At 48.6% G+C, this 14,721-nt stretch overlaps 5 protein-coding genes across 11 annotated transcripts; 3 read left to right on the plus strand and 2 right to left on the minus strand.

Moving 5' to 3' along the window:
• Positions 1-590: 590 nt before the first annotated feature.
• On the plus strand, positions 591-3,024 carry LOC128268683 (SET domain-containing protein SmydA-8-like). Of its 2 annotated transcripts, none has more exons than XM_053005861.1 (7): positions 591-758; positions 834-965; positions 1,051-1,606; positions 1,674-1,825; positions 1,929-2,023; positions 2,093-2,415; positions 2,476-3,024. In XM_053005861.1, the coding sequence occupies exons 1-7, from the start codon at positions 703-705 to the stop codon at positions 2,695-2,697; spliced, it is 1,536 nt and encodes a 511-aa protein (XP_052861821.1). In that variant the 5' UTR covers positions 591-702; the 3' UTR covers positions 2,698-3,024. The 2 variants fall into 2 exon arrangements, with proteins under 2 accessions (XP_052861821.1, XP_052861822.1); XM_053005862.1 differs by having other exon boundaries at positions 2,495-2,670.
• On the minus strand, positions 1,936-8,660 carry LOC128268686 (uncharacterized). The gene is made up of 4 exons (XM_053005868.1): positions 8,549-8,660; positions 3,326-4,127; positions 3,019-3,262; positions 1,936-2,898 (listed from the first exon to the last, which is right to left on the minus strand). The coding sequence occupies exons 1-4, from the start codon at positions 8,550-8,552 to the stop codon at positions 2,710-2,712; spliced, it is 1,239 nt and encodes a 412-aa protein (XP_052861828.1). The 5' UTR covers positions 8,553-8,660; the 3' UTR covers positions 1,936-2,709.
• On the plus strand, positions 4,767-8,403 carry LOC128268685 (BTB/POZ domain-containing protein 6-A). 4 transcript variants are annotated; one of them, XM_053005864.1, is made up of 2 exons: positions 4,767-4,833; positions 7,070-8,403. In XM_053005864.1, the coding sequence occupies exon 2, from the start codon at positions 7,085-7,087 to the stop codon at positions 8,327-8,329; it is 1,245 nt and encodes a 414-aa protein (XP_052861824.1). In that variant the 5' UTR covers positions 4,767-4,833; positions 7,070-7,084; the 3' UTR covers positions 8,330-8,403. The 4 variants fall into 4 exon arrangements, with proteins under 4 accessions (XP_052861824.1, XP_052861823.1, XP_052861827.1 ...); XM_053005863.1 differs by lacking the exon at positions 4,767-4,833 and adding an exon at positions 5,218-5,779; XM_053005867.1 differs by lacking the exon at positions 4,767-4,833 and adding an exon at positions 5,218-5,387.
• Positions 8,661-8,863: 203 nt separating the features above from the next.
• LOC128275822 (endophilin-B1) lies at positions 8,864-13,181 on the plus strand. Of its 3 annotated transcripts, XM_053014417.1 has the most exons (7): positions 8,864-9,121; positions 9,199-9,632; positions 9,694-9,757; positions 9,976-10,011; positions 10,241-10,431; positions 11,590-11,764; positions 11,831-13,181. In XM_053014417.1, exons 1-7 carry the CDS (start codon positions 9,044-9,046, stop codon positions 11,942-11,944), a joined length of 1,092 nt encoding a protein of 363 aa, XP_052870377.1. In that variant the 5' UTR covers positions 8,864-9,043; the 3' UTR covers positions 11,945-13,181. The 3 variants fall into 3 exon arrangements, with proteins under 3 accessions (XP_052870377.1, XP_052870379.1, XP_052870378.1); XM_053014419.1 differs by lacking the exon at positions 9,976-10,011; XM_053014418.1 differs by lacking the exons at positions 11,590-11,764; positions 11,831-13,181 and adding an exon at positions 10,741-11,014.
• A 194-nt stretch (positions 13,182-13,375) lies between these two features.
• On the minus strand, positions 13,376-14,418 carry LOC128268704 (40S ribosomal protein S18). Its single transcript, XM_053005896.1, has 2 exons — positions 14,345-14,418; positions 13,376-14,114 (listed from the first exon to the last, which is right to left on the minus strand). The coding sequence occupies exons 1-2, from the start codon at positions 14,345-14,347 to the stop codon at positions 13,659-13,661; spliced, it is 459 nt and encodes a 152-aa protein (XP_052861856.1). The 5' UTR covers positions 14,348-14,418; the 3' UTR covers positions 13,376-13,658.
• Between the last annotated feature and the right edge of the window lie 303 nt (positions 14,419-14,721).

Here is a 14,721-nt window from a genome sequence, read left to right on the forward strand (position 1 = left end):
TTGATTTCGGACAAAATTTATAATTAAAATTTATGGTTGCTGGGATCAAATGTAGTGGGACTAAATTGCGGAAATCAGCCATCGGTACACGGTTATTCCATGATGCGTTTTTGTTATATAGTGACTTCACGGGAACGCGGTCGGACGGGATAAAAAGTATCCTATGTTCATTTCCTGGTTAAGCCACCTCCCCACCAATTTTCAGCCAAATCGGTTCAGCCGTTCTTGAGTTATAAATAGTGCAACTAACACGACTTTGTTTAATGTATACAGATAACAAGCAGCAAATAAAATTAGTCAAGAAAAGGAACTAAATTTTAAGGAATCAAAGATCTCTGGGCCGCAAACAACGCAGCGTTTGATGGCTGTCTCGAATACGCGATCGCAGTAGCATCGACCGGGGTGGTTTGAGAGGCCCGCCTGCTTTATTGGAACGTTGGCTAAAAATAACACCTACCAGCCCGTTGCCGGGTAACGGATCTGAGCAGCTGCTGTGCGCAGTCGCAACACGTGCGCGAAATCGACGCCACGGAATATTTCATCACGTTTGTGCGCGCACATCAGCCAGAGCTGTGGGACAATACCATGGGATGCTAAGTGTGCGCCATCTGTGGTGTACAATTATCTAATACACCAGATTACGCCCGATAGCCCGGCGAAACCAGCAGACAATTTCGGTCGACCTGTCGAGCTGGGGAAGCAATGGCAAGCAGTTTTGAGGAGCTGTGTGAAGTACGGAAAAGCGAGGAGCTTGGAAGGTACGTTCCGGGTGCTGCTGGTTGGGCACAAACGTCGCCAACGAGTCCAGGGATTCGTATTCCATGTCGTTCCAGGTTCCTAGTTGCTCGGCGGAACATCAAACCGGGTGAACTGATTCTGGCGGAGGATCCGATCGTCGTGGGACCCTACTGGGATGCAGACATCAGCTGCCTGAGCTGTCTGCGGGCGGCCATGAGGACCTGCAAGTGAGTGTAACGGAACATACGCACACACGTACCATAAGGACTAACACTGATCGACGTTGCACAAAACATTCCCCGCCTCGATCAGAAAGTGTTATAAGGCACCGCTCTGTCGTGACTGCCAGCAGCACGATTCCGTGGAGTGCGAGTTCTACGAGCGGGCCACCAGTTTGGGCAAGAACTTCCTCTTCGATCACTTCAACATCGTCACGCCCGTGCGCTGTCTGCTATTGTACCGCGGGCACCGGGACCGGTTCGAGCAGCTGATGGCGATGGAATCGCACTGCGGTAGTCGCAAGGGCACGGAGATCTGGACCATCCACGAGCAGTACGTCGTGGAGCCGATGATGCGCGAGGAAGCGTTCCGCACGATCGACGATCTCGTGGTGACGCCCGAACTGCTGCAACGCATCTGCGGCGTGCTGGACGTGAACACGTTCGAGATACGCGGCAACATGGACAGCCAGGGGGTGCAGATAAACAACCTGGCCCGAGGGCTGTTCCCGCGGACTTCGCTCATGACGCATAACTGCCAAACGAACACGTTGATCGCGGTGGACGGCATGTCCAAGTTGCGACTGTACGCGGCGGTTGCTATCAAAGCGGGCGATCTGCTGTACTACAACTACACGCGAGTGTTGTTCGTAAGTCCCCGTCGGTACCGGGACCGGGTTTGGGAGAGGGGCTACTACCGCTTCCGTTTCCTTGCAGAGCACCTTCGAACGGCAAACTCATCTACGCAAAGGGAAGTATTTTATCTGCGCCTGTGCGCGCTGCCGGGATCCCACGGAACTTGGCACGCACCTGAGCTCGATCAAGTGCACCGAATGTGAAGAAGGTCTTTGCTTATTCGACGACCAAGCGTGAGTTCTGCCATACACCGTTCGCTACATTAAATATCGAGTTCAATGATCAGCCAACACTATTCACTTTACATAAATAACCTTAGTTCTATTTTATTCACAGCCCAAAATGGGAGTGCAATCTCTGTGGACATCAGCTGGAGCGGCTATACGTGAATGAGATTATGAGCGAGGCCCGCGAAGACGTTTCCAGCTGTGGTAAGAGGCGCATTCATTGGGTGTTGTTTTCAACCTCCTGCTGATCCAGGTTTATCGTTCCCGACCAAGCACTGGACATTCGCAACCTGGAGAGAGTGATTGGCAAGCATTCGAAAACTCTCAACCCGCAGCATGCCCTGGTGCTGGAGGCCAAACAAAACCTGGCCGGTGAGCTGCGCAGCATGTGCCTATCGTGTGATCCGCAGAACGTGCCCCGGCAAGCGCTGAAGCGTAAGCTGGAGTTGTGCGAAGAGATGCTACAGATTCTGCGGGCGCTGGACCCTGGAATATCGCGCCTGACGGGCATCGCTTTGTACGAGTATCATTCGGCGCTGGTGGAACTGTCGCGGAGAAATCACGATACGGGCGAAATCAAGACACCGGAGCTGCAGGTAAGAAGGATCGCCGTGGTGGCAGATAGAGGGGACCTAAGAAACCACGCCCGTCTCCAGGAACACTTGCAAATGGCAGAAAGTGTACTCAAGGAAGCGATCAGCATGCTGATCTTCGAGCATCCTACCACTCCGGAGGGACACCTCACGAAGAAGGCGATGTGCGAGCTGAAGGAACTGCGCGAGCATATACAAAGTGTGCAGGCCCTGGCCGAGGACGAACGCACCGATCGTCAGTTCAGGGGCAAACGGAACACCGGCAACAAAAAGTACGTGAAGTAGGAGACTGCGGGGTCACGCCAAGCATTGATCCAACACGTTCAACATTTCCTCGAGGATAATGGATCGGTTGCGGCAGCTCGGTGGCTGGCAGTGAACGCATTCGTCGAGCAGCTCGTGCAGTATCTGAGCTGCGTCGGTGACTTCATCGGCCAAATGAAGCAGTCCAACCTCCGCGTTTCCATTGAGGTTTTCGTGTAGTAGCTGGAAATGGAAGCAAAATTAAGCATTGAATTGTTGTTAATGTTCTACACGGTTTAGTATAATTGTTGTTAAAAGACATTCAATAAATAGGATCGGAGATATTGTCGCCACGGTCAGTACCTGGCATACCGCAAAGTAGTTCAGATCACTGCTGCGATGGCCGCAAACATCATCCTGTACGTACGCAAAGCATCCGTCACATTCGATCTTGCCGTGCACGTGATGTCGGTTGGAGCTGAACCCGTCGGCCAGACTATCCAACACAATGATGTTGTCCAAGTCCACCAAAGACACCGACACCGTTTTGGAGTCCTCTGTCAGCTTGATTGCCACATTGTCGGGGCTGAGGTCGGTGAGGTAAAACCTGAGGGAAACAGAATCAATATGTGAAGACCCTCACGATCCGAAAGTCCTCTGCGCCGCTCACCTGAATCCGGCCGCTCCTTCGGTAAACCGGAACGCGGCTTTGATCAGCTCACGTGCAATCATCATTCGTACCGATGGCTGGTGATCGTAGAAGTTGTTTAACGGCTCACCGTCGAAGCTTTCGATGATAGAAAATCCAAACGAGTGCAACAGTGTCGGTACCGGAAAGGACCTCTGTTGCTGGGACAGTAACTTCAAAATCAATGGTTCGGCATTCGCCCGAACCACCAGCAGCTTCCACAGTTCGGTGGCCGTTGGCTCGATCATTGACAGAAACCGTTGGAGCGATAAATGCTTGGTGTTCGGTGGACAAAAAATACATCCTTCAACGCGACGCTTGTCCAAAATTGAATCAGTCACAAACGCTGATGCTGCCTTCAGTGTGCCCGACCGGGACCATGCGCATCTGTGGGTTGCGGAAACGGAATACGTGTTCGCATCGGTTGCACAGAATTCGCGCGAGAGTTGCTCGATAGTTTCCCTCCGATTTAACCGTTTCATGACCGCCAAAGTGTTCGTCTTGCCCAAGGTACCAAGGGTGGTGCTATGTGCGGCGAATAGACTGTTGATTCTGCTGGACCAGCTGCCATCTTGAGGCTTAAATATGTCACCAATCCCCCGACACACGGAAGTGTCGGTGAAACATTCCGGACAGAGTTGCTTTACGTCGTACTCGCAAATCGACTCCAGTGGGCCACTGCTGGGGGTGTCCTCTCTCTCGGCATATTTCCATACAACAATCACAAACAGTAGCCCGTAGCACGAGAACAGGAACCGCAGCATTTTCGAGTGTTGTCGGCTGTCTGTTGAAGAAAATGTTGTAAAACATAACGGTTTAGACTAAAACGTGTTAGTCACCTAGGACTAGTCGATCTTCTGTATCTCTATCGATCTTCTGTATTTGAACTACATTTGTCCGGACCGCAACCCGTGCCAGCAGATGCTATCCGTTACGTCTGACCGCATGGTTTATAACTTAAGTCTAAGTCTTTTACCGCTTTTTTTAATAATGTTGTTGTGTGCAATAATTGGCGTCCAATGTTTTTCCCATAGTCGAGTAAAGTTAACTATCATTCATGTGGATCACGTCGATTTCATCTGTTTCCGCGCAATTACCGGGCGCCTCCATCAGCAATGAGTGGAAACAGCTCGTGTTCGGAAGCCATCGTAGAGGACGCATCCTCGGAACCCCAGCAAGCCATGCACGAGCGCAGGCCTATGGCTTTCCGGGTAGAGCGGGGCTTTGTTCGTTCGCTCATGGACAGCGTCTTATGTTTTTTTAGGTTCGTTGAAATGTGTCGAGCGTCTTGGACTGACGGAACAGCTGATAATGATAAATCAGACGCGCTCACGAACACTAGCGCCCGGCGGGGTGGGAGTGACAATGCAAAGTGTGCCATCCAAATGTAAACAAGTCATCCGATTACGTTTTGAATTCTACCACACGACGAGGCAGCATTCTGTTGATTGAGTTCAATGGAGGTAAAATCCTAATTTACCAAGCGCCGGGTAAGTGGAATTTTCATGCAGTTTTGTTTGATTAGAATTTTGAGCCCGGAACAGTATCGCAAACGTACGTTTGCGCGCACTGTGAGGGAACAATTCGAATGGAAACCAAAACCATAATGTTATCAATCACTAGTAGACATAGTAGAATCAATCGAAGGGCACTGGGTAATGTGCCGAAATAAGTTTTTGCCACGAAAGGTTTAATTTACATTGCGTATCAATTTTCTCTTCAATTGAATGACCGTGAAGATTCCACCCGACGGTGTATGGGTGTGCGTGTCTGAACTGAAACACGGTGGTGTGCGTAGGTTCTAGTTCTCGGTACGGCGGACGGTACATACACAGGCAAGTGTTCTAACGCGTGTCGCGAGGTATCGCGAGTGGCGCTGCTCCATCGCGTCGTGGGGCTCCAAGCTGCTGGTTAGTTGAGTTCGATCCGCGTTTCCGTCAATCGCGGTCGCTGTCGGCGTTCGTGTGTTCTCTCTAGGGCGACCGATGTGCCACTCTAGGCAGAAGGACGAGTTCATCTGTATCTGCGAATCCAGCATCTGCAGGTTGGTGGTGACCTTGCTGCCAGTCTTTCGGAGGTCCCCTCCGGCTCCGAAGGCACTGAAAGTTATCTCTGTCTCTGGAAGAGAAGCACAAATCATCGCACGCCTTGTGACCTCCCGGCAAGAGAGAAGACAAATAAGGCAAATTGCCGCCGCTTGGTGCTCGGAGTGGCGCATTACGTAATGTGCCCGTGTTTGTCAGTGTGAACCGTCAGCCCCCTTGCAGTGGGTTGTGAAAAATACTGTTTTTTTTTTCTTGTGCTGCGGTCAGCACGCGACCGACCGGTCATCAACAACTGTGCCCACCAAGCAGAACACAAGCGTCCCCAGGCGTCCATTGAAGGAACGAAACGCGCGTCACGACCCGTTTCGGAGCCCGCAGTATGGAATCGAAGGTAAGGCAAGATGCCGTAGAAAAAGGATGATGTAAAGTCAAAGAAGAACGAGCGAGTTGGACCGCTGCCCGAGCATAAGAACGGCAGGCGTGAACACATAACGCAGGAGAAGCCAACCCCAAACGGCAGCAGCGGTGGCTGGTGTGCCGGGGTGTGCCCCAGCCTGTGCCTCCCTACCCCGGCGCGGAAACTGTACGTGCGGCAGGCTTTGAGGCCGTGGAATGAAGTTCAAGTTCAAGTCGCACAGGTTCTCTGCCGTGTGTTGCCTTCGTTCAACGCTCGCGGGCGCGCGCGATGATTTAATAGTTGCGAGCGCACCGGAGAACCACCATCTGACCGACGGCCATGGAGGCTCGGCCCGAGCGAGACGTCGTCAAAACCCGTCCCGGCTACTGGACAATGACCTTAGATTGACACGGTTTTCGTGCAGGGCATTCAACAACACTTCTTATGTTGGACAGTTCGAGTTCGATGGAAAATTGCTGAAGCGAAGAACTTTACCCCATTCGTGTGGCGTCCCGTGGTCGCATTATTATCAACGGTTGATAAAATCAACATGAGATTGTGAAAATCTGTGACGAAAATAGGGAATATCCGCCGGATTGATAAGGTGGTGCTCTCGCCACAATCGTGTAAATCTGCGTCCAGAAAGCCGCTTTTGTGCGAACTCATTTGGCACAGGGCTAAGATAACTAGTGTTTCTTTTTTTTCAATTGTGAGGCTATTGTGCAACGTTAGCTAAAGCTCGTGGGTTAGATAACAATGATTGTTGTTAGGTTTGTTCCCCCAGCCGACTCGGTTCATTGTGTTCAAATTGGTACTCGCTTAGTTGGAGTAATTTTTAAACTACTTTAAAATAATAATAACCTGCAAAATTTTTGTGCCGGTAGCACGTCGCAATGACCTCGCGCTGAATCATGCTCGCGTGATTCGAGGGATACTACACTTTACAACCTCTCCCCGTCTCCGGGGTGTTCAATGGTTTATAGTTTCTTATCGCAACTGAAGTAATAAGCTTTAATAAATCCGGTTTAGTCTCGTGTATTGTCTCGTGCAGCAAGCGATAAAATGCCATTTACTATCTGTGCTACTTCAGATCGATTTCAAGTTCAATGTTTTGCTCCTTCCAATGTCCACCATGATGCTATTGGTTAGGAAGAAAGAGACAGTAGAAGGCGCAGCTGGCTCTCTATCACTTTGAGTTCGACATTTTTGCAGTTCAACCAGCCTCGGTACAAGTACAATACGCGTGTTCAACACAAGCATCTGACTTTGTGATCTCGATTTCAGATACCATCACACGACATGATGTTGCCCGAGGGGCACAGCGCCGACTTCGGGCAGCGGTTCAACGAACTGCGCAAAAACAATCATCTAGTCGATTGTTCGTTCCGCGTGGACGACGCGATCTTCCATTGCCATAAGCTGATCCTGTCCGCGGCCAGCCCGGTGTTCGAAACGATGTTCTATGGCGCGCTGGCCGAGAAGCAGACGGTCCACATCGCGGACATCAAACAAAACGTGTTCGAGTGCATGCTCGAGTACATTTACGCCGGGTCCATCGACTTTGATGGTATGACCAACATAGAGGAGCTGCTGGAGTTGTACTACTGCGCGGAGAAGTACATGATCGACAGTTTGCACAAAAAGTGCGTAAACTACTTCGGTAAAAACATTAAACCGAACAACGTGCTGAAAATACTCGACATAGCGTACCGGATGAACCTGGACGATATTATCTACTCGTGTATGTGCGTTTTGCGGCATTTTCTGTCGTCCGGCATGAGCCTGAGCAACATCATCCTAGAAAGTAACCACCACCTGTCGAAGGACTGTGTCGATCTGATACTGGAAGATAATTACGAGGTGAAGGACAACATTATCTGTCTCGTGCGGGCCTGGTGTATCACCGAGTGCGAGCAGAACCGGCTCGAAATCAGCCCGGACAGCATGAAGACGGTGCTGCAGGATATCGAGCTGCCCGACACGCTCAAGGACACGATCGTGGGTTGTAGTTTTACAAACTTCACACCGATCGCCGGTGACAAATCCGGTTGGATACCGGTGCAGCGTATACACTACAAGGCGGTGCGGCCACTGATAATTGGGGACGAAATGGAGTTCGAAGCAAGCGTCAGCAGCAATCGGTTCATCGTGCTCAAATCGCTCAGCATAAACAGCCGCTTGTTGCCGCAACTGACCCTCAGTGACGTGCGGCAGGAAACGTACACGGAAAAGCTTAGCGTAGAAATTTCCACCAAGTGTAGCAAAACCCGACAGACCATCTACCAGAAGGAGCATGTAATCTGTGATGTAGCTTTTAACGGTAGCCTCCAGGTGAGCCTGACGGCGCAGATCGTCCTCTTTCCCGACGTTGTCTATCTAGTGCGCCTTCGGTGGGATGCGGCCAGCCTCGGGTATGAGTATCCACGCAGTATACTGTCCGCGTACGGAAAGTGTAAGCAGTTGCTGGTGAATTTCAACGAAAACGTTTGTTTCCAGTCTAGCGGTAGCATTCTAAATGGGATCGTTTGTGATCTTTACAAGTGAATCTGGCGGCACTGTGGGTCGGCTTTGCTCCTGATTGAACTATCCCCTGGAATAACTTGGAATAAAGTCTTCAAACTCGATCCTCGGTTGTTTTTTGTTGTAAAATCCCATCACGCTTGTCGCATCCATTTTGTGTGAGCTATGTAAGTTTTCTACGCAGTACACCTGAAGTTTTTTTCTTCACAAATTCTGCAACAGTTCAAAACAACAGATACTCACTCATCTTTGGTAGTAGTTGGAAAGAAAGAAATGTCACACACTTAATTAAAGGGTCGAGAAAGATTCTAAATTTTCGCACATATTCGATTTCTTGATCATCGCTGCGATCCCTTTTGCGCCACTTTCCGCTCTGTGGTGATTGATTTGTAAACATTGGGCTGTCAAAAGCACGTTGCCATGTCGGAGTAAATGGTGAGTCGGTGTTTGGAATCGGATTAATGCCGACTGTTACGCCAAATGTCAACCGCAGCGGAGCGAGAAAAATCAATAATAAATGTCACCTCTTTAGCTGCAGAAAAAACAACAAAGGATTTATAACAACAAGGTTTTCGTTTTCACATTCGCTCCTCGCTGCAACATTTTGTTCTGGTAACTAAAAGGGCGTACCGGATTGCTTACTGGCTACTTGCTCGGTAAACATTCTGCTCCATCGATTTGAAGTCCTTTGATAACACCAAGCTAAGTGCCCGCCCGCGCGTGCATCGAATTGTAAAGATGAATATCAAAATGCCGGAGTTTGATGTGAAAAAGTTTGTGAAGGGCGCGGGCTCCACACTGTCTCGGGTCGTACAGGTATGTAAAACCCGAGTACGATAATGGGCCGGTTGATGCGTTAATATTTCGCTTGCGTTACGCTCTCTGTCTGTAAGTTAACGGAGGAAAAACTCGGAACGTCGGAGAAAACCGAAATGGACGCCCGGTTCGAGCACTTGAGCGAGCGTTCCGATTCGGCCAAACTGTGGACGGAGAAAATCGTGCGGGATACGGAAGCAGCGCTCATACCGAATCCGGCCAACAGAGTTGAGGACTTTATATTTGAAAAAATAGAAAAGCAGAAACCGAAACGTCTCAGCAACCTGGAGTACCTTGGTTTGGACATGATCGAAGGTGGCGGCGAGTTCGGCCAGGACGGTCCGTACGGCAGTGCGCTGATCAAAGTAGGACAAGCACATCAGAAGCTCGGCTCCTGCGAGCGTGACTTTATCGGTTCGGCTGGAATGTGTTTCATACAGCCGTTGAAAAAGTTCCTCGAGGGTGAAATGAAAACTATCACCAAGGAGAAGGGCATACTAGAGAGCAAGCGGTAAGAAAGCACGCGCGAGGCGGCAAACGATTTCCTAACATGTTAACTCGATTTTCCGCAGATTGGATTTGGATGCGTGTAAAAATCGCGCCCGTAAAGCGCGCAGCATGATTGGCCAGCAAACGGTAAGCATTTATGTTGGGCAGTTTTGCTCTGATATCGTTTTGTCCTACGGGCTGTGGCCGTAGTGTATTCTTCTATACCTTTGAGAAGTCGAAAGTTTGATCAAAGTAATCTTATTTTGTCGCGCAACGAGCGAATAGTTTTGATTGCGATGAAATCGTGCTTAAAATTGAAAGACAATAACTAATACGCACATTTCTTGTGCTGCTTCGACGTGCAGAAGGATGGAATTTCCCCAGAAGTGGCACTAGAGCAGGTACTGTTGTCCCGAAACACCCGCAAACCGATTTAGTAGCAGTTTGTAACGTCAACAGAAAATGATTTGTTTGATTAAGTTACCTTATGCAACCACATCGCTTGCGTACATAAAAGTTTAAGTTCGATTTTATGATTTGTTACATCCTCGAACGGCATGCGAAGTAGCGTCACTCGATGTTGGCGTACTTGGATAAGCCACTTATTTTTTCTCTGGTTCCATGTTGCAGGCGGAACGTGATCTTCGGGTGGCCCAATCCGAGTTCGATCGACAGGCAGAGATCACTAAGCTGCTGCTGGAGGGCATAAGTACTACGCAAGCCACGCACTTGCGCCATCTGCATTCGCTAGTCGAGGCACAGGTTCGCTACTATGGTCAATGCAATAAGATTATGTCCGATTTGCAGCGAGAGTTGGTCAGGTAGGTGCTGCAGACACTGTCTGAACGAGGTTGTTGCTACACTGTAGCCGTTAGTACTGTGCTCCATTGATTTATTGCTTCTCCCAACTGTGATTTTGTTGTATTATTGCTTGGTCAATGAAAGCAACTTGACAAACCCCTTGTTATCGTGCTCTGTTTGACATTTTCTACCTAGCGCCCGCCTGTCTCTCTATCTCTCTGTATCTCTCTCTCTTTCTTTTTCTTCTCTCTTCCCCCTCTTGGCTGCTCTTGAATTTTGTACACAATGGGTAATGAACCGTAACAAAACTGTTGATCGAACCCAAACAGCATGCGCCCTCGAACGCCACGATTGAGAGTAAACAGTGAGGATGTTGATCTCGCTTGCGGGCCTCCCTACCTAAGCAAATCCCAGACACAAGACAGCTCACAACACTACCAACAGACGATAACACTGCATCCGGCAAGCCTTGGTTCCGGCCCGGCTGTCACCCACCATGCTTCGCCATCGGCCCCAGCGCCGGATTCTTTTTCGATCGTCGACGACAGTATCATTGCGGCCCTGGTGGCCGGCAGTGACCCGAACGATATTTCCGTACTCTAGATGCATGCGAGCGTTTCGCCGCCTTCGCAAGCCAGCCACCCATCAAAATATGCTTTCCTCACGCGCCCCCGCGAACATCGCTCTCTCTTTGGGGTTTATTAGTTTGAAATGCTTTTCAAAACCTGCGTAACAGTGCGAAAGACTAGTTAGGATAACTAAAAACTACTGGCGACATGTAAATAGTCTACACGGCCTCTTTGCGAAACATTACACTACGCATAAAATTGATGTACTTTTTTGTTGCTTGCACTGCACAGCGGAGTGGCCCGAAGTCTTCCCGAAAATCACTTATCGCTTATCTGTAGTGTAGCGGCTCTTTCCATAGTAGTGTAGTAGCTAATTGACAAACTAATTGATAACCAAAATAAGAGGCTGGATGTGGATCAAAATGAGACGCCAAAGTCTCATCATCTCGGTTGTGTCCGATAGCGCGCAATCCGCTTGTGGTTCCGCTTGGGCCCCGTTGTGTGGCCGTCTCGTTATTGCTCTCTTTCTCTCTGATTCTCTTTCTTATGACGATATGATGCGTGCGAAATAAATGAACCTGTTACTGTGTGCCGCGATGGCCCATTTAGCTTGGGTGGCCCACAGCCATACGTGCCGGTGGCCGGGTACGAGGACGAGGACGACGCCATGGCCAGCCGAATGAACAATGTGGAGTTTGGCACCAATTCGGGATATCAACGGGCGCGCGTTCTCTGTTCGTATGATGCGAAGGATGGCACCGAACTGAACCTTACGTCGAATGAGGTAAACGCGCTGCTGCCGATGACGCTTAACATTCCAGTGGACTCCAGGTGTGCTGTATCGTTTCAGGTGATCTTTGTCTGTGAATGCAATCCGCCGCATAGCGACTACATGAACGGCAAACAGGGTCTACTTAAGGGCCTCGTGCCGAAGGCTTTTCTGGAAATGCTGGATGATGAGTAAGTGTAGGCCTCCCTTTGGGAGGAGCGCGGTTATTGTTAAACGTTCGGTGAATGTACTTTTCACTGGAATTGCACCAAAATTTGCCACGATATACATAATAAACATATATATTAATGTTAAAATTCGCTGTTGAAAGCTGCGAGCACGATGCATGTGCAGTGTAGCCCATAAAGATACGATTTCTTGCATCGTCAAATAATGCCTAACCACGCGAGGACGTTACTTCTTTCTCGATACTCAAATAGGGTGAATCTAACTGTATCCTTGTTGACTTGAAGTTATATATAAAAAACATTACTGTTCACTGTTGTTTTTCGTCACAGTACGCTTCCGCCAGATGCTCACAAAACGAAAAGAAACAGAAAAAAATACTTAGGCTGTTACTACAAAAATGCTCCTTACTTGCGTGAAATATGTTGTTATTAAGCTTGAATGTAGCAAACTAAGAATCTCGCCTCTATTAAAATATTTCAACAACGGAGATCCGTTTAGGTGTTTTTATGGTTGAGGAGGACAGGGATCCCGAAGTGTTTCGTTTGCCATTTGTTTGTATCGTTTCGTTGAGAATAGCTAGATGCAAAATTTCGTGGTTTAATCACTCATGAAAAACACGTATTGTGGTCAATTATCGATAACATCAGTACTTTTTAGCGTTTAATTACCTGTTCAGTGAGATGTTCAAGAGTGAGAAGACTCCAAACAAACACGCACTTACTCGAATACGATAAAAAGTATAAAAATAAACGTTAAACACCATTGCTAAACAATTGCTCCATCCCTATATACGTCGAACATTCCTTATCCTGGAGCGAGTGAAGTCAAAATTATAAACCCCTCTGTAAGCGCTAGTACGCTTCCTTTTAACATTATTTATGCCTAAAACTTTATCTAGTTGTGGAAGATCGTAACTACGAAAATTTGGACGGTCGTGATACAACGGCGCGAGTTCTCACTATTTAATCTATTGAACGGCAGTAAAGCATCTTCCAATTGCTTCTAAAGTGTAATAAAACCGTTAATGTGTGGAGTGTAATGATGCAATTTTAAAATTATATAAGATCCAAACCTCACACGCGACTAATCTCGATTCAATTACAAAACGAACCAGACACAAACAACGAACGGCAGCGGGATAAATTGTCGTTAGTCGGAATGCGTGAAGCGCTTAATTACTGTAAGTCGAGAGTAAGTCGGGAATGGCTGAGTGCGCGACCGGGATATGCCCGGTGTATCGTTAACAAACACATGATTTGGAACCGAAATAAAGCAACTTAAACAAGGGTCGCGGTGGGATTCATGGTTATCGGTCCTACTGAAAGAAAGCGCGCGAAAATAAAAATAAATGAAACCACAAAGGATCGGGAACGATCGACACTTTGAAGCACCAATTTCGGATGTGGCGATCACTAAGCACACTTTGCTTGCTTTAGCTTTTCATTAAGAACCATTTATTGCATAGTTCTGCGCATCACTCATCACTCGAATGCACAATAAAGGATCCTTTTGTTTAAATACACTTCCTCCGTTCCCACGACAGCTTCCTCTGAGTGTGTTGTAGTTATTCTCCAAACGAGCTCCAATGCTTTTTGTTTCTATGTCCGCATATTTCCGGGTGCGCCGAAAACACACTCCCGAAAAGAGCCAATTGAGTCCGGCGTTGTTGGAAAGAACCATAACGGCACACGTCATAGGATCACCTCCGTCGGATTGCCGCTTACTTCTTCTTCGACACACCGACGGTGCGTCCACGACGGCCAGTGGTCTTCGTGTGCTGGCCACGGACACGCAGACCCCAGTGGTGGCGCATACCACGATGCGCGTGGATGCGCTTCAGCCGCTCCAAATCTTCACGCAGCTTCGAGTCGATGTTGGACGACGTCAGCTGCATGTACTTGCCGTCGACGATATCCTTCTGTCTGTTCAGGAACCAGTCCGGGATTTTGTAGTGGCGCGGGTTGGAGATGATGGTGATGATTTTCTCCACCTCCTCATCCGAGCACTCACCCGCCCGCTTGAACGGATCGACATCGGCCTTCTTCAGCACGACATGGGCATAGCGCCTGCCGACACCCTTGATTGCGGTCAGCGCAATCGGTACCGTGCGCTTGCCGTCGATGTTGGTGCTGAGCACACGGAGAATGTGTTGGAACTTTTCTGGAATTACGAGAGACTGCAAAAAGGAACGAGTTTATTATCACAGTCGAGGAACGCTGCTGTAGATGTCAACAAGGTAATCGCTGGGCATATACGTCAAGCGGCACACGCCAAACAACAAACTTGTTTCGAAGATTTTGCCCACAAATTAGAGCATAAATCGCTCCTAACTCGATGCGTAGGTTACCAATGGCCCGGCGCTAACAGATCCTTAAGTCAGGTGCTGCTTTTTTATGCAAAACTTACCATTTTCAATCAGTTTTGTCCAGCAGGGCAAAATGTGTCTACTGCAATCGGCTACTTTGCACCGGAAAAAGAGCGTTTCGCTGTTTCCGGTGAACTGACATGTCCCGCAGACTGCTTTGACGGCCGTGCGTTTCTGAATGTTGCGTTTTATGACACAGTTTGAAAGACATGTTTCGATTGTCGCGTGGATGACAAAGAGACGAAAATGTTCTTTGTTCTTTTGTTAAGAGAGAGTGGTAAATTTAAGTTACTTGAATGGCAAATGTGTTCAAAGACACACTAGATAACTGTAAGCAAACTGATGTTTGTGCAAATTGGTGAAAAACCCGCAAACGGCTTTTCCATCACACATAACAAAATATCGAAACATCCGTCAA

This window comes from Anopheles cruzii, chromosome 2, assembly GCF_943734635.1.
Source record: "Anopheles cruzii chromosome 2, idAnoCruzAS_RS32_06, whole genome shotgun sequence".
Lineage (NCBI taxonomy): Eukaryota > Metazoa > Arthropoda > Insecta > Diptera > Culicidae > Anopheles > Anopheles cruzii.

Coding starts and splice junctions, on each gene's coding strand:
- LOC128268683 (XM_053005861.1), top strand. CDS start 703: ATGGCAAGCAGTTTTGAGGAGCTGTGTGAAGTACGGAAAAGCGAGGAG. Junction 966..1,050: donor GCGGCCATGAGGACCTGCAA/GTGAGTGTAACG, acceptor CGCCTCGATCAG/AAAGTGTTATAAGGCACCGC. Junction 1,607..1,673: donor ACTACACGCGAGTGTTGTTC/GTAAGTCCCCGT, acceptor GTTTCCTTGCAG/AGCACCTTCGAACGGCAAAC.
- LOC128268686 (XM_053005868.1), bottom strand. Junction 3,263..3,325: donor GAAGGAGCGGCCGGATTCAG/GTGAGCGGCGCA, acceptor TGTTTCCCTCAG/GTTTTACCTCACCGACCTCA. Junction 2,899..3,018: donor ACTACTTTGCGGTATGCCAG/GTACTGACCGTG, acceptor TTCCATTTCCAG/CTACTACACGAAAACCTCAA.
- LOC128275822 (XM_053014417.1), top strand. CDS start 9,044: ATGAATATCAAAATGCCGGAGTTTGATGTGAAAAAGTTTGTGAAGGGC. Junction 9,633..9,693: donor GGCATACTAGAGAGCAAGCG/GTAAGAAAGCAC, acceptor GATTTTCCGCAG/ATTGGATTTGGATGCGTGTA. Junction 11,765..11,830: donor TGAACCTTACGTCGAATGAG/GTAAACGCGCTG, acceptor GTATCGTTTCAG/GTGATCTTTGTCTGTGAATG.